Source organism: Bidens hawaiensis, unplaced genomic scaffold, assembly GCF_021521415.1.
Source record: "Bidens hawaiensis isolate Kalapana, Puna unplaced genomic scaffold, B.hawaiensis_p1.1 tig00029414_1, whole genome shotgun sequence".
In the NCBI taxonomy this organism is placed as follows: domain Eukaryota; kingdom Viridiplantae; phylum Streptophyta; class Magnoliopsida; order Asterales; family Asteraceae; genus Bidens; species Bidens hawaiensis.
This window is the reverse complement of record NW_027494879.1, coordinates 1-18,955: the sequence shown is the minus strand read 5'-3', so window position 1 is coordinate 18,955 and position 18,955 is coordinate 1. Positions and strand designations below refer to the sequence as shown.

The window sequence follows — 18,955 nt, the reverse complement described above, 5'->3', positions numbered from 1 at the left end:
TTAGTACTTCGTATGCATGCATGTTTTAATGCTTGCATATGCATCGTATCATATCCTGTTTGGAAAAACAAGTTTTGTATTTAATATTATAAAATATAAATAATATAAATCGATGATACAACTGAAAGATATAAATAAAACAAAGTTAAAACCGGCTCTAATATCGGATAGACAAAACCCTAACTTGATCGATCACAGGGCCACAAAGAGACACCGTATCATCAACCCTAGTATGATAAAACGAGCTGTAGAAGCTCAGTCTGGTTCGATTCGATACCGCTTTAAACTCCATGCTAACCATCTTCCATTTCCCTTTTCCTTCTGACTTAAACCCTGCTTTTAATGTTTCTTTTGCAGCAAATACTTCAACCATAATGTCTCCCTTGCAAAAGTTCTTCGCGTCTCCAATCGCAAACGATAGCTTGTAACGCTTGTTTGGGACGGTTCTGATGATTTGTGCGATGGCCCCTTCTCTTCCGGACATTAACTCAATGGCTGCGTGTCCGCTTGGGACGTTGAAATGGTTGGAATCGATGAGTTTTACCGCTTTGATCGACTCGATGATCCAGCCGGGGAGTGGTGATGTGATGTCTTCTTGTCGTGGAGGGAGGAGGATGCCATTGGAGGAGTTGGATAATCCTTGTGGACTGTGACATTTGTCAATTTCGGGTTATTTTATACTTGTATTCTTAATGTAAACCCGACCCGTTTTGTATCCCGAACCTTTCGATATTATCAAAATGATGAATTGTATGTTAAATATTTGTTTTATAGTTGTTGGATAAAAAAAACACCCTTTTCGGTTCTTAAAATTCCCCGAAAACGCTCAAAACGAACTCCAGGGACTAAAACTACCAAAATGGAGACTCGAAGGACCCATTTGTAGTTTGTGCTTTCTTGGGTCTATAACCAACCCATTTTCATGAAACACCCTTTATGAAAGACCCATTCAACTTACCCTATATATACAAATCCATCTTCTTCATTTGTGCTTGCTCATTTCTTCATTTCTCTCTCAAATTCTTGAATTCTAAGGTTGTTCTTCATAAGCTAATCTTTTATTTTAACTAACTTCTCAATACTTAAAGCTTGATGTTACAACATATATATAATATACACTCCTTGTTTACCTTCGGTCTTTCATTTCTCCGGTCTCGGCCGGTTGAAATGTCGGACTAGTAAGGCAAGGTTACATGGAGGACTTTGTAGTCCTTGTTTATATATTTAACAAATCTAACCATATAACTTGTTATACTTGCTTAAATTCTACATATTTTAGTTTATTTTTCATATTTGTCAAGTTCCATGGTATTGGGTATGTGGTGACTAGCCTCGGTTTCATCCCGAGTTGAGAACCGAACCAAAAACCGAACTTTTGTTTAAAAGCTTTATTGTTAACTTTTTGAATGTAAAACTTGAGTATGATTATTTATAAGTCATTTTACAAGTTCCATGGTAATTGGGTATGTGGTAACCATCCTCGGTCTTATTCCGAGTCAAGGACCGAACCAAAAACCGATCTTTTGTTTAAAAGCTTTATTGTTAACTTTTTGAATGTAAAACTTGAGTATTATTATTTATAAGTTATTTTACAGGTTCCATGGTAATTGGGTATGTGGTAACCATCCTCGGTCTTATTCCGATTCAAGGACCGAACCAAAAAAACCGAACTAAATCGAGTTCACTCGCTTAAGACACACAAGTGTGTTTTTAGCCACCAAAACTCATATTTTTCTTCAAGGTTATATTTTAAATCAATTTTAGTTAATTTCTAAACATACTTGGCATGTCGGTAACCAACTTGATCTTATAACAAGTTCGAACCGATAAGGTCGTATACTCGCTTAACGAACGTTAAGGTTCTTCACAATAGAACTACATACTTGGTTAAGTCTATTTTGATTTTATTGAGTTATCTCATAACATTTATTATTTTGGGAAGTTAACTGTGAGCTTGGTCAATTATCAAGTCTCGAACCGACAAACCCGAACACTCGTTTAAACCTCGTTTTGGTATTCTTATAACCAAAGGTTTTGCAATATCGCATTTTAACCCCCATTATTACTTAACATAGGTTGAGTAACAAAAAAAGAAAAAAACTAATGAATAGAATACCGAGACCCGGTTTCGAGTAAACTTATTTTACAAAACTCGTTTTTTTTTAATTTCTCAAATATTTACATTTTAAATCCTAAACTTTATTTATTTACTTTATTTGTCATGTATTTTATTTTAAACCCTTCCAAGACTACCTGCTAACACAAGACCCGTTTAATATAGGTCTTACTCGTTAAACCGATCTCTCCGATTATTCACGACACTATCTTTCAAGTTACTTGTTAATGTGAGCACTTTTTCATCCCCCGTTTTCCATCTCTCGTTTAGGGGGTGGCATTGCATACTTATTCAAATTCAAATGATTTATACTTGAGTCTTAAACCACAACACGTATTGTATATGTTTACTTAAATAAATGCTCGATTTGGTGTTAATTCTTGGTGTTATACGTTAATTTGGTGTTAATTCCGAGTATATATGGTATCCCCATATAGAAAGGTGTCGTCAATGTATTCTTATTGACGATTTCATTATTGTCGTCAATGTATTCTTATTGACGGTTCGTCAATGTATTCTTATTGACGGTTTCATTTATCTAAATTGTTGCTATTATTTATTGTTTTCATATACTAGTTGTGGATTTCATACTATATACTTATTGTCCAAAACTATGAAAATTGCTCACCAACCTTCGTGTTGACAAACTCTATTTTATGCAATGTTACAGGTTTGATGTTAGCTTGATTGGATTACTTGAAGAAACTTATTATCTTGGCTTTAGGATATTAGAAAATAAAAGAACAAGTTATTTGTTTATCTATCTATTTGGCATTTTGTATGAACAATTGTTGTGTTATTTATGATGATATGGATTTAAATGAGTTGTTTAAATATTCTAACTGTATAGTGTCATTGTGCAATGAGCAATCATGTCGCGCCTCGACGTTTCCGTCTTCATTGGTCGGGGTGTGACAGATTGGTATCAGAGCCATCGACTATAGGATAGGTGGTTAGACGTAACAGCCTAGTATAGTTTATGCTCTAGGGTCCCTATACGTGTGCTCATACGTGTTTACCCTACTTGATTGTTTATTTCATTTATTAATTATTTATAAACTTGTTTAAAAATCTATCTCATCATAAATGTACACATACACACACTTTCAATAGTATTCTAAGGCATTTTTACCTTAAAACAAAACATTAGTTTTTTATATTGTGTTTTATGGATCACAAGCTTAACTTGGATCTCGTTGTTTACAATCTCCTTAAAGCTAGGTTCTATAATTTGTTTTGTGACGACCGTAGGGAACGAAACACTTGATTCGATCATTTGACAAAAAGATTCCAAGAATCGAAGGTGATTTACTTACCTGGGATGATTGGGTTTAGTGTTGGTTTCTAGGTCAAGCAACTCGAGTTATATGAGCCGACACTTTAAGTTGTCGTATGCGAGCGTTCCGGTCGCCTTCTTATTTTTGGTGTTAAAAACATAAAAGCCACGGTGATACGTGGACAAGTGTTTTTAACATCTCGTTGTATCTCCGTTTAATTGTATGTTATTATCATGATTTGAGTCAACAACATGAAAGACGCGGTGATACGTGCACATGTTCGACTCCATATATATTACTTTTACATAAGTTTTTATTGTCGGGATATCAAATCATGGTGGTTCATGTACGATTTTCCCAACTATATATATGTTTACAAGAAATTTTGTTGTTTTTTTTTTCGGAATATCAAATCATGGTGGTTCATGTACGATTTTTCCGACTATATACAAATTTCAACACTTCAAAACGTCCAAATTTTAAATTCTCGAAACTATGAAACATATACTTATATATACGTTTTTATCATTTGGTTTATGTATAAACTTTATTTCTACTAACATTCTCATCCTTATGACACTAGGATTCACGTAAAAAAAAATGGTTACATACATCTTCTATTTTAAACTCAATGCCCTCAAACTCACTACAATTCTTTATAATTTTTAGAATGCCTCCGCTACGACGCCACTACCGCAAGGACTCTAGACGCAAGATGGCCGCTTTAGTAGCCGAACAAGTCGCCTCTGTGATTCCCAAACTCCTAACTCACTTGCAAGCAAACCAACCTCCACCCGTTGTAGTACCCGTTGAACCCACACCCGCTCCCTACTTGTATAAACAATTTACCGGTGCTAACCCAACCAAATTCCTTGGTACGAACTGTGCGACTACCTTGTTGCAATGGTTTGAAAAGATGGAAAGTGTGTTCCGACACAGCGAGTGCCCTGATGCGAAGAAAACTAATTTTGCTTCGAGTATGTTTGAGGAAACTGCTCTTACGTGGTGGGGTAGTGTTATGCATCTCCAAGGGGCGGAAATTGCCATGGCGCTTCCATGGACCGAACTTAAGGAACTCATGATGAAGAAGTTTTGTCCCAAACACGAGCTCCAAAAGCTTGAAGCCGAATTTTGGGATTTGAAACAAGAAAGTGGTGATAATGCCACTTACTCGCTCCGTTTTCATGAATTGAGCACCCTTGTACCTCATTTGGTTACCCCGCTCGAACGTAAAATCGACAAATACATCGGGGGTTTACCCATGCTAATTCGGGACTCAGTCATGAGTAGCAAACCCGAGAACCTTGAGGATGCAATTACTCTAGCCGGTGCGCTATCGGAAAACCATGTTAAGGCGGGTACCCTAACGATCAAGAAGAAAAGTGATAAAAGCAAAACCGAACCCGCACCTCAAGCCAAAGTTGACCCACCACCTCAAGCCATCAACTACTCAAACTCTTCCTGCCACAACAACAAAAAGAAACCCAAACAAAACCACCGAAACTATGCCGTTACCCAACCGCAACCACAACAATAACCCCAAGCTCCCCCACAAAATCGAAAACCCTATACCGGTACTTTTCCACTATGCAACAATTGTCAACTTCATCACCCATCTCACTTACCTTGTCGCCGTTGCACCATTTGTAACCGTTTTGGCCATCTAAATAACACATGTCGTTCCGCACAACGTACTCAACCCAACAAACCAAGAACCACTCCACAAAACACCCAAAACCGCTTTGCACCTTACCCGCAAAACCCTCCTCAACAACCCCGAGCTTGCTTTAACTGTGGTGACCCAAATCATTTCCGCAACAATTGCCCACGACTCACTTTTGCAAACCAAGCCCAAACCGTAACCATACCTTACTATCAAACCCAAGCCTACCAAGTCCAAACCTACCAACCTCAACTTCCCCAACTCAATGCACCACTCATCCAACCCATGCAAGCCATCCAAGCACCTCCTCCTCCACCACCTCATGCACCTCAAGGAAATCCCGGTAACCAAGGACGAGCTTTTATGATGAATGCTAATCAAGCTCAAGTGGCAAACGATGTTGTGAACGGTATGTTTTTAGTGAACGAGCATTTGGCTTCTATATTATTTGATACGGGTGCCGATAGAAGTTTTATTTCATTAAAGTTTGAATCTACTCTTGCCGTACCTCGCACTAAACTTTCTCGACCCTTTTCTGTCGAAGTCGCCAATGGAAATTCTATCACCATAAACTCGGTCCTTCGTAATTGTTCTCTCACTCTTTGTAAGCGTAAATTCTCCATCGATCTCATTCCGATGCAAATGGGAAGTTTCGATGTCATAGTTGGCATGGATTGGTTATCTTTGCACCGTGCCGAAGTCGTTTGTTATGATAAATTCATTCGGATTCCGCTTGTCAACGGTAAAACTCTCAAGGTCTACGGCAAAATGTTTCCTAAAAGGCTCAATCTCATGTCGTGTTCTCAATCGCAAAAATATTTACGCCAAAAGTATGTTCCGTTCCTAGCCCAAGCGGTGGTAAAAGACCACAAGGAAAGAAAAATCCAAGATATCTCCATTGTTTGTGATTTCCTCGACGTCTTTCCAGATGATGTTACCGGTCTTCCACCCATTCGTCCGGTTGAATTTCGAATCGATCTTGTGCCCGGCGCAATGCCCGTGGCCAAGGCTCCTTACCGTTTAGCCCCGTCGGAAATGCAAGAGTTATCAAACCAACTCGAAGAACTTTCCGACAAAGGATTTATTCGTCCAAGCTCCTCTCCTTGGGGCGCTCCCGTCCTCTTCGTGAAAAAGAAAGATGGCTCATTTCGCATGTGCATCGATTATCGTGAACTCAATAAACTTACTATCAAAAATCGTTATCCTTTGCCACGAATCGACGACCTCTTCGATCAACTCCAAGGCGCAACGTGTTTCTCCAAAATCGATCTTCGATCGGGATATCATAAGTTGCGTGTTCGCGAAGAAGACATTCCAAAAACCGCATTCCGTACTCGATATGGACATTTCGAATTTTTGGTCATGCCCTTCGGGTTAACCAATGCACCCGCGGTATTTATGGATCTCATGAACCGCGTTTGCAAACCGTTTCTAGATGAATTCGTTATTGTCTTTATTGATGACATTCTCATCTTCTCTAAATCCAAAGCCGAGCATGAGCATCACTTGCGTTCCATTCTCGAAGTCTTAAGAAAAGAACGACTTTACGCCAAATTCTCAAAATGTGAATTTTGGCTAGAGGAAGTTCAATTTTTGGGACACATCGTCAACGACAAGGGTATTCATGTTGATCCCGCAAAAATCGAAGCCGTCAAAGATTGGAAGACTCTGACTACACCCACGGAAATTCGATTTTTCCTCGGTTTGGCCGGATATTATCGGCGTTTAATCCAAAATTTTTCCAAGATTTCTTTACCCCTCATTTCCCTAACTCACAAAGGACAGCCTTATGAATGGGGATCCAAACAAGAAGAAGCATTTAATACTCTTAAACACATGCTTTGCAATGCTCCCGTTCTAACCCTTCCCGATGGAAACGACGAATTTGTAGTATTTTGCGATGCTTCTCATCAAGGTCTCGGTTGCGTTCTCATGCAACGAGGTCAAGTTATCGCGTATGCTTCAAGGCAACTCAAGGTCAACGAGAAGAACTACACGACTCACGATCTTGAACTTGGTGCCGTCGTTTTCGCACTCAAAATTTGGAGACATTACCTTTACGGAACGAAATGTGTGGTTTTTACCGATCACAAAAGCCTTCAACACATTTTCGACCAAAAAGATCTCAACATGAGACAACGAAGATGGGCTGAGTTACTTAGTGACTACGATTGCGAAATTCGCTACCATCCCGGTAAAGCGAATGTCGTGGCCGATGCCCTTAGTCGAAAGGTTAATGTCAAATCCGTCTTGCTTCTTAGCGTCACCGTTCAAACCGATCTCCAAGCTAAAATCTATCAAGCCCAACGTACCTCCGTTGACGAAGGCAACATGTACGACGAAATGTCATGTGGAGCTGAGCTTTAACTCGAAACAAAACCCGATGGCTTATTGTATTATCTCAATCGTTTATGGGTTCCCGACCGTGATGACCTTCGTACTTGCATACTCGATGAAGCTTACAAGTCACGATATTCTGTTCATCCCGGTGCGGATAAAATGTATTTCGATCTTCGTTCTACCTTTTGGTGGCCGGGTATGAAAAAAGACGTAGCAACGTACGTTTCGAAATGTCTTACTTGCTCTAAAGTCAAAGCCGAACATCAAAAACTCTTTGGGTTACTCGAGCAACCACCAATCCCCATATGGAAATGGGAAGACATTGCTATGGACTTTATAATGAAACTACCCACTACACAAAAAGGCAACGATAGCATTTGGGTGATTGTTGACCGACTAACCAAGTACGCTCACTTTATTCCAATTCGAGAAAAATACTCCGTCGAGCAACTTGCCCAAATCTACGTTCGCGAAATCGTGTGTCGCCACGGTTTACCTTTGACTATCATCTCCGATCGCGATGCTCGATTCACGTCTCATTTTTGGCGATCACTTCAAGAAACCTTGGGAACTCGTCTTGATCTTAGCACCGCTTTTCATCCTCAAACGGATGGACAATCCGAACTTACGATTCAAACACTTGAGGACATGCTTCGAGCGTGTGTACTCGATTTCGGTGGGAATTGGGATTCTCACATTCCTTACATTGAATTCTCTTACAATAACAGTTTCCATTCTAGCATCGGTATGCCTCCTTTCGAAGCTCTCTACGGTCGCAAATGTCGTTCCCCGATTAGTTGGAACGAAATCGGGGAAGCTCAAATTACCGGACCCGAAATGGTCCAAGAAGCCACCGACTGTATCGACCAAATTCGCAAGAACCTACTTGCCGCTAGAAGTCGACAAAAGAGCTACGCCGACAAACGGCAAAAACCGATCGAATTCAATGTCGACGATATCGTCCTTCTCAAGGTATCCCCTTGGAAAGGAGTTGTTCGTTTTGGAAACAAAGGAAAACTAGCTCCCCGTTTCGTAGGCCCATTCAAGATTCTTGAGCGAGTCGGAAAAGTAGCCTACCGACTCGAACTACCGGAAGAACTCACCGGTGTTCATCCGACCTTTCATGTTTCAAATCTTAAGAAGTGCTTAGCCGAAGGTAGTCTCCATATACCTCTTGACGAAGTACAAGTCAATGAATCAATGATTATGGTTGAACGACCCGTTGAAATCATGGACCGCAATGAAAAGAAAACCAAGCGAAGTCGCATTAAGTTAGTTAAAGTTCGATGGGAATCACGGCGTGGCGCGGAGTTTACATGGGAACGAGAAGACTCGATGAAGGAGAAATATCCATATTTATTTACATCATCTTAATTTCGGGACGAAATTTCCTAAAGTAGGGGATACTGTGACATTTGTCAATTTTGGGTTATTTTATATTTGTATTCTTAATGTAAACCCGACCCGTTTTGTATCCCGAACCTTTCGATATTATCAAAATGATGAATTGTATGTTAAATATTTGTTTTATAGTTGTTGGATAAAAAAAACACCCTTTTCGGTTCTTAAAATTCCCCCAAAACGCTCAAAACGAACTCCAGGGACTAAAACTACCAAAATGGAGACTTGAAGGACCCATTTGTAGTTTGTGCTTTCTTGGGTCTATAACCAACCCATTTTCATGAAACACCCTTTATGAAAGACCCATTCAACTTACCCTATATACACACACCCATCTTCTTCATTTGTGCTTGCTCATTTCTTCATTTCTCTCTCAAATTCTTGAATTCTAAGGTTGTTCTTCATAAGCTAATCTTTCATTTTAACTAACTTCTCAATACTTAAAGCTTGATGTTACAACATATATATAATATACACTCCTTGTTTACCTTCGGTCTTTCATTTCTCCGGTCTCGGCCGGTTGAAATGTCGGACTAGTAAGGCAAGGTTACATGGAGGACTTTGTAGTCCTTGTTTATATATTTAACAAATCTAACCATATAACTTGTTATACTTGCTTAAATTCTACATATTTTAGTTTATTTTTCATATTTGTCAAGTTCCATGGTATTGGGTATGTGGTGACTAGCCTCGGTTTCATCCCGAGTTGAGAACCGAACCAAAAACCGAACTTTTGTTTAAAAGCATTATTGTTAACTTTTTGAATGTAAAACTTGAGTATGATTATTTATAAGTTATTTTACAAGTTCCATGGTAATTGGGTATGTGGTAACCATCCTCGGTCTTATTCCGAGTCAAGGACCGAACCAAAAACCGAACTTTTGTTTAAAAGCTTTATTGTTAACTTTTTGAATGTAAAACTTGAGTATTATTATTTATAAGTTATTTTACAAGTTCCATGGTATGTGGCAACCATCCTCGGTCTTATTCCGAGTCAAGGACCGAACCAAAAACCGAACTAAACCGAGTTCACTCGCTTAAGACACACAAGTGTGTTTTTAGCCACCAAAACTCATATTTTTCTTCAAGATTATATTTTAAATCAATTTTAGTTAATTTCTAAACATACTTGGCATGTCGGTAACCAACTTGATCTTATAACAAGTTCGAACCGATAAGGTCGTATACTCGCTTAACGAACGTTAAGGTTCTTCACAATAGAACTACATACTTGGTTAAGTCTATTTTGATTTTATTGAGTTATCTCATAACATTTATTATTTTGGGAAGTTAACTGTGAGCTTGGTCAATTATCAAGTCTCGAACCGACAAACCCGAACACTCGTTTAAACCTCGTTTTGGTATTCTTATAACCAAAGGTTTTGCAATATCGCATTTTAACCCACATTATTACTTAACATAGGTTGAGTAAAAAAAAAGAAAAAAACTAATGAATAGAATACCGAGACCCGGTTTCAAGTAAACTTATTTTACAAAACTCGTTTTTTTTTAATTTCTCAAATATTTACATTTTAAATCCTAAACTTTATTTATTTACTTTATTTGTCATGTATTTTATTTTAAACCCTTCCAAGACTACCTGCTAACACAAGACCCGTTTAATATAGGTCTTGCTCGTTAAACCAATCTCTCCGATTATTCACGACACTATCTTTCAAGTTACTTGTTAATGTGAGTACTTTTTCATCCCCCGTTTTCCATCTTTCGTTTTGGGGGTGACATTGCATACTTATTCAAATTCAAATGATTTATACTTGAGTCTTAAACCACAACACGTATTGTATATGTTTACTTAAATAAATGCTCGATTTGGTGTTATATGCTTTACATGATTATGTGCAAATTCTTGAATGCTAAGGCGGGTAGCCTCATCAAAGTATGATCATACGTTAATTCCGAGTATATATGGTATCCCCATATAGAAATGTGTCGTCGATGTATTATTATTGACGATTTCATTATTGTCGTCAATGTATTCTTATTGACGGTTTCATTTATCTAAATTGTTGCTATTATTTATTGTTTTCATATACTAGTTGTGGATTTCATACTATATACTTATTGTCCAAAACTATGAAAATTGCTCACCAACCTTCGTGTTGACAAACTCTATTTTATGCAATGTTACAGGTTTGATGTTAGCTTGATTGGATTACTTGAAGAAACTTATTATCTTGGCTTTAGGATATTAGAAAATAAAAGAACAAGTTATTTGTTTATCTATCTATTTGGCATTTTGTATGAACAATTGTTGTGTTATTTATGATGATATGGATTTAAATGAGTTGTTTAAATATTCTAACTGTATAGTGTCATTGTGCAATGAGCAATCATGTCGCGCCTCGACGTTTCCGTCTTCATTGGTTGGGGTGTGACATGGACCTTCTTCGAATCCGCCGTTTTTAAATAGATTAACTGAAATTCAAAATAACCCATGAGTTTAACTGAATATGAACTTGTATATAAGCATTAATGTATTATAGATTTCGTAAGTATTTATTAGATCACCATATGTATCCAACACGATAAAGTGGAAAGATCAAACGTTGACATATATAGCTAACGTAACATTGGAGATCTTGTGTGAACGTGTCTCACGGACATATTTATCATAACAAACCTACATGATTTAATTTGTTGTCTATTAATATTTTTATTAAAATTTTACTTTTGATACATAAATATTTACGTTATTACAAAAATATATTGTTTATATGTTTTTTTTTAAAATACACTTATACACAATAAATTGGTATTATATATAAGCTACATATACATGAGTTGCATATCTGCAATATGTATAAATATACGAATTTTGTTTATAGTTTTTTTAGATTTATTTTCTAGCAAGAAGAAAAATGTGTACTATTTTTAGAAACCTCCATTTTATGTATAAAAATCTTTTAACAATGTTTAAAAAAGATTCAAAAAAGTATTTTTAAAAAACAAGCTAGCTAATTAATGTTTCTTACTTCCTGTAGGTTTTGGAGGGAGAAGCTCCTTAATAGCAGCTGCATCAACAATCGGACCACATTCAGGATCTTCACCCACACCAGGGTTCTTAAACGTCAACTTCACACTTGTCGAGTTCGCCTTAAACCCGTAAGCATACACATCCGCACCATCACTGCAATACAATGTTTGTAGTGGCAGGTCACCTGTTTGTGGTGGCACTGAGATTCTTAACATCTGTTTTTGTGCACATGTTCTTGAAGCACCGAATGTTACTGTGTATAACGAGCCAGTTTTAACGTCGATGGTTTGGGATAGTGTAGCTTCATTGCCGAGTTTAACAGCGTGGATGCCGTTGGCGACTGGGAAGTACATGCCGTTCGGTTGAGGGCCGCCGTGGATGTACTCCACGTGGCCGGTGATCTCCCATTTTGGTAACGAGGTTTTGTGAAGGAGGAGTGTGTTTTTGATGTTGGATGGTTTTGGTGGTTGTTCGAAGTTTCCGTTTGGTAAGAGACCTGCGTAAAACACGATCAAAATAGAGTCAATTATATATTTTAATCGTTCATACTGATTTTGACGCTCCATGACTTTAGAAAATCATCAAGAACGAAAATCACATACTGATTTTGACGCTCCATGACTTTAGAAAATCATCAAGAAGGAAAACCACTGCTGTGAAAAAACCCTATTGAGTCACGTTTCAAACACGAGACTAGCTGTTTATATTTCGCTTTAATTTGATTGAAACCGAGTTATGACAAAGATAATATGTTCTTATATTTGCGAAACCAAATAATAATATGCCTAGAATAAAAATTTAACTAGCGAATAATTTTTACACTACTTTCATTTTGCTGGGGTGTAAATAACTATTACAATACAACAAAATTAAATATTTTACATATGTTGCGTAATAATAATTCACTCTAGTGTTTCTTATGTTAAGCCCATTTCAGACCTTAAAATCCATTTGTATCGGATCATACCCGCAACTTTCAGAAATCACCCGTAAATATATAAACACCGAACTCTTTTTTTTTTTTCTAAACCACCTATAAATACAAAAAGAATCAATGAGACATACCTTCCATTGTAGCAGCAAGAGCACAAGTGAAAACAGACGTTAATGCAAGCAAAACAGACACATATTCCTCCATTTTTAAGGTTTAATTTTACACAAAGAAATGAAGAAGTAGGATTAATTTGGATGGTGGAATTATGGGTTGTCATAGTTTGAATTTATACTAAGAAGAAGGAAACTGGTCTGCAGTTTCCTTAAACTGAGGATTCAAAGGATGATTCGATGGCCACGAGGGGTGTTGGGGGTGGCGGTGTTGAAATTGAAGGCCCTTTTAATATTATGATACTGTTTCTGCACGATCTTTCAACTAATGGAGTTTTTATATTTATAAAATGCAAGATCGTATTTTGGAATGAGACATTAGATCAACACATGCACATGTTCATCTGCAAAATCTTCATCGTCATAATATATACTTTATGTTATGTTTGGATTCTCATGAGTGAATTGTGAAAAGTTAAATAGCAAGTACTATTTACTATTTTGAACATGCTTCTTACATAGTAACAAGTATTTGTACATGCGCGCTACGAACTTGGTCAGTATCGGTTTAATTCAATTCGTTACGATACCGTCATTCGCTGATATGCGTAACATGTCTAATTTAATTTTTTTCATTTAAAAAGATAGCTATTTTACCCGTGTGAAATAAATGAAAAGCTCTGAAAGTGTTTTTATAAAAAGTAAAAGTTTTTGTGGCAAAAGATGAAAGTTTAAAAGATTTGAGATTTGTGACCAAAGTTAAAAAGAGAAAAATATTTATGTTGAAAAGTGTTGAGGTTACAAATGAAAAAGTCTTTTGTTATAAATTTGTAAAAGTCTAAAAGTTTTATGGTTAAAGTTGAAAATTTAAAAGTTTTATAACAAAAGTTGAAAAAAAAAGGAAAATTTAGAGATGACACAAACGCAATATCACAAATGAAGATATACATAAGACCGAGTGTCAAACACAAGCCCGGTTCACCGTTATCATTTATTGTTTCTATTTTATTATTTCCGGTTCTAATACAGGAATACCAACATTATGTGCTTAACATTATTACTTTCATCGAGTAATTGACTTCACTTATCGATATCAGTCTCGTGTTTGACTGTCCCTTCAATCCTGAAAATAAATTTTAATTCAGATGACGGTCTGTTTGTGATAGAAGTCAATTACTCGATGAAAGTAATAATGTTAAGCACATAATGTTGGTATTCCTGTATTAGAACCGGAAATAATAAAATAGAAACAATAAATGATAACGGTGAACCGGGCTTGTGTTTGACACAATTCTCTTAAACAGATTCGCGGTCTGTTCCCAAGGTACTCCGGTTCGAAGCAGTAGCGGACTGCCAGACTTGATCACTTGTCTGAAACGAAACCGAATGCTGCAGCGGAGAGGATGAGAGAGTTGTGTGTTTTCTCGGGTTGTATGAAATGAAGCATTTCATCTAGTTTTATAACAATAAAACTCATAACTATTGTTGACCATTAGTGCATAATAATAACTAGTAATTATCATAATAATGGTAATTAGTACAATGAAATTGAAAGATAATAATCATTACTGATTATTAATATCATTGACTTTCAGTTACGAAATGCACCGGCGAGCATTTTAAAAAACAAGTGCATAATAACTGCCTCACACGGGCTCAGGTTTTCAAAGTTGTGCACGAGTTCCAGAAACCCAACTTTTTCCTGCTTCTCTGAATCAGCATTAGTTCTTGAATTGTCGTTATTCTTTTCGTCATTTATGTTCATACTGCTGACATCTGGAGAACCTTTTGGTTCCGGATCACCAACGGCCTATAAGTATAATAATGAAGACTGATAAAGAATACATAGGGGTGTATTGTGTACATAAACCGTTAAAACCAACTGAACCGTCCAAATGAAGCTAATTGGTTGGTTGGAGTTGGTTTGAGATTTCCATGGTTTGGTTCACGGTTTAAAATACAGGGTTTAAAAGTTCAAGGTTTTGCAACTAGAAACTGGCCGTGTAAATATAACTAGTCATTTACTTAAAGCAAAATATTATCATTTACCTGACTAAAAACGAAATCATCGTTGTTTTCTGTTTCATCCATTATGACAAACGTCCAGAAAATGATCCCAAGTTGTTCTGGAAGCAAAATATTATCACCAAATTCGATTAAATATGTGATAAAATTAACACAAGTGATAACAAACAAACTATCAAATTCAAGCCGGTTAATTATCTCATCATGCACCGTATGAAGACATTTGTATAGAAATGATATCTACTGATTGACTGAGCTACAAAACAATCTAAACAAGTTTGAATGCTTCTGAATAATTTCATTAAAACGAAACTATGTCACATAACCAATCAAAGCCAACAAACCCGTTAGACTTGTGCAACCAACAAATAAAATAAAGATAATTAACACATTCCAAACGATGAACATAAAACTCATTTCAAATGTTTTAGTTTATTTCAAATAAGTTATTGTCCAAGTTGATGCAAAACAACATGCATGAAAATGACATTTCTGATAACAAATCTAACTTTGAGCTGAGCATATATATATACCGCAAAACTACATCAAATTCTAGGGGGTAGCGGCTCAGCTTGTTGCCCGCTTGCCTTCTGTTTCGATGTAATCCAATTAACAATTTATAATATTAAGCATTTTCTTCTTATTATAATTCTAAGGGTACTGAGATACTTCCTCATTGATCATCACCATCGACGCTAGGCCTCTAGTCTAGTGGTCAAAGAGGTTCGAATCTATGGAGCGTCAAACTAATAACAGATGGTTAAAATTCGACTAGAACTCGGTACCGGAGATTGGTAGTAGGCTTAATGGCTTACCGCAGAGTCAAAAAAAAAAAAAAAAAAAACAACTTGTTGATCATCAACAAACAAAAACTTATATAAAGATTGCACCATTCAATAACATATTTAGAACAAATTTCTTGTTGTAAAGATTGTAAAAGAGGAAAAAAGATGCTTACTAAGTTTAATTGGCAGGTCAACAATTTCACAACTCAATGACGAAGAGCAAGGTTGCATACAAAGTTTATTCAACCACTGGAGACCAAGACTAAGAAGGATATTGAATATTATTATTATTATTATTATTATTATTATTATTATTATCGTTTACTAAAATTGGATATTATATATTTATATCAAGAGTTATGATTATATAATATCAACGACTGCCGGCAGTGATGTAGAAAATGGGAATGGAATTAAAAAAGAAGTAGGAGATAGGTGATGATATGTTGCGGGACATCTCAAATTCTAACTATGAAGTGGGCTATGATCTTTAACCGAATATAGATTCACCACTTGGGCTAAGAAGAAACCGTGTCTAAGAATACCATCTAACATGCTAACACAAACGAATTAACTTTAGCTCAAAAATCCATTGAGACACAAATTTTTCATTCATAAACTCACTAATTAGCTTTTCATTAATGAGAGAATTCGATACATGGAGATAACCCACATCCTAAGAGCATAGAGAGTGGTTTCGTTTCTTTCCGTTTTCCTCATTTTATCTCGCATGCCACGTCAGTGCTACATAAGTTTTTTCCACCTTTTCCTAGTTTCTCACCCCCCCCCCCCTTTTTGATTTATTTTTAACACAAATTATTTTTAATGTAAGTTAATCTCAAATAATATATAAAATTAAAATAAGATCTAGATAATTTTAAAATAAAATATTACAATAAATTAATAGTGGAAGGTATCCAGGTGTGTTGAATGGGTTTATTTCTTGTGACGGTTGTTGACGAGGCTTTCTAAATTGTTTTTGTTGTTTTCGGCCTTGATGATGATTCCATTTTTTAAAAGAAAAAAAAATGCTTGAATTTTGATAAAAGTGAGAGTGTTTGTTAAAATAATTGGTTGGTTTGAATGGTTTATAAATAAGTTTAATGTTATTTAACGGCCACATTCTCATTCCCCATTCTTCCCGTGGATCGGTGGTGAGTCCACGAATTCAATGGAAAAGACGACCCCCCACGAATTCAGGGTGTTCCCAGAAACTCCCAACCGAGAGATGGGTTTCCCCGGGCGTTCACGGTGTCCACTTTGTCTCCTCTACTGATGGGTCAGATCCTGGCAGGTCTTCAGATTCGAGTGCGGGTAAGAACATAACTGAGTTAACCCACGCATACCTGACGTATAACAATTCAGTTAGTCCATACGTGTTTATTCGATAGTTGTAATAAGCGTTGGATGAAACTACCACCCACCTAGCGGTCTTTGAAATCAAGTACTTAGCCGGAAGTGCACTGAGTTCTATAGTCTCTTACATAATGCCATGCATCAATGCATCAAGATGTCAAAAGAATCACAAATCTTTATGCAAATTTCCCAAATCAATCAACATTTAACTCACAACATTATTGTTTAATGTTACAATATTACTTGTGTTTCTTTGTCTACCAACATGTAATAAAAATTCTTTGGGTTCAGTCTCCAGAAAATTATCAAAATATCATATCTGGCTATCTTCTAGAATCCCGACGAGACACTTCTCCAACATGAACTCAGCATTCACCAAGCATGATATTTATCTAATCAAACGCGTTAAGGTAATTAACGCACACAGTTAATGTATACCACAACCTATTAATGTGTTTACCATAAACATAGTAATAATTTAAATATGATGAAAGGATACTGAATAAAACGGTACAAATCTTTTCCAACCGCCTTCATTAACATATCAACACCTGAAAAAGAGAGAATCAAAAACCGTAAATATATTATAACAATGCCTTTATGGTACTTCCAAAACCATTTTACCTCCAGGATGAAATTTCATGTACGGAGTGATGTTGTAAACACGACCTTTAAGAACAGTCCACATCGAGTCCTGCGTATTGTGTTGTTTGACTTCACTTAAAGATATCAGTCTCTTGTTTGACTGTCCCTTCAATCCTAAAAAAAATGCCACTAAATTCAGAATATATTTCTTTTAAATTTTATGATAACGATTCCATTTGTAATGAAAGTCAATTACTCAAAAGAAATCATTATAGTTTAGACATAATAACTAAAGGTGTAAACGGGCTGAGCTGCTAGTAAACTACTCGATATCGGCTCGCAGAAAGCGCAAAACGAGTGCAAGCCAAAATTAGAGCTCATTTAACAAGCAAGCTCGCAAGCCTAACATGCTATTTATGTAATATATAATTCTAATTTGAATAATAAATTTATAATTACATAATATATATTATTTTGTATAAAGTTACTAAATAATACATAGGGAATGTTTCACCTGATAGTAACCAAGTTTCTTCACTGTTCCGTTAAAGTCACACTCTTTTATAGCTAAAGAAACCTATCAAATTTCAATAGTGTTCCATTGTTGTGATTTTTTTATAAAGTATTAGAAAATTTTAACTTAATTTTACTAAATAAAACAAATATGAAACTCGGTCACTATTTAGTGATTGCTATTTTCAAGATTAGCCTGAAGTAGGAGATAATTGTGAAGAAGAAAAAAGTTAACAAATAATAACCAAATTTCACAATTTTCCATTTAAGTCACCAAAATTTAAAGCATAAAATTTTCACAACAATGGAAAATAACGAAACTTGAGTGGTTTTTACAGTTAAAGAAAAGTATGAATGACTTTATTTAAACAATATTAAAACATCGTTATTATTTTATGATTATGTCCCTACTATATATTTTATATACGCATAAAATTATAGCTACAAACATATGTACATATAACTAAAAAATTAATAAAATGATGTGAGCACCTGCAAGATCAGGATGTGTGCGAGTAAGCTTCAGCCAATCCATATGACTATATCCTATTTGAAAAGGAACCTTAGCCCGAGATATCGGTTTCTTGGCACCACTTTTTGTGTCCTCTGAACTTCCAACGTTTGACTTTGCCTGTTCGGTCAATGGTTTTTTTGAGGATGCATCAATAACTTTAAAAGACAAAGATCCAACCGTTTCATGTTTCTCTGAATCAGCATTAGTTCTTGAGCTGTCACTCCAAATAGTGCCGTTATTATTTTCATCTTTTATGCTCATACTGCTGACATCTGGAAAAGCTTTTAGTTCTGAGTCACCAACCTACATATATATAATAATGAAGACCAATAAGGAATATG

At 36.1% G+C, this 18,955-nt stretch overlaps 1 protein-coding gene and 1 pseudogene across 2 annotated transcripts; both read right to left on the bottom strand.

Annotated features, from left to right (window-relative positions):
- Nucleotides 1–157: 157 nt before the first annotated feature.
- Nucleotides 158–12,930, bottom strand: LOC143578972 (protein TEEBE-like). Its single transcript, XM_077062402.1, has 5 exons — nt 12,858–12,930; nt 11,791–12,288; nt 11,195–11,233; nt 10,467–10,469; nt 158–639 (listed from the first exon to the last, which is right to left on the bottom strand). The coding sequence occupies exons 1-5, from the start codon at nt 12,928–12,930 to the stop codon at nt 158–160; spliced, it is 1,095 nt and encodes a 364-aa protein (XP_076918517.1).
- Nucleotides 12,931–17,217: 4,287 nt separating this feature from the next.
- LOC143578971 (cytochrome b5 domain-containing protein RLF-like) lies at nt 17,218–18,917 on the bottom strand (annotated as a pseudogene). Its single transcript, XR_013143370.1, has 4 exons — nt 18,593–18,917; nt 17,627–17,761; nt 17,502–17,553; nt 17,218–17,394 (listed from the first exon to the last, which is right to left on the bottom strand). The product of XR_013143370.1 is annotated as a cytochrome b5 domain-containing protein RLF-like (transcript).
- Between the last annotated feature and the right edge of the window lie 38 nt (nt 18,918–18,955).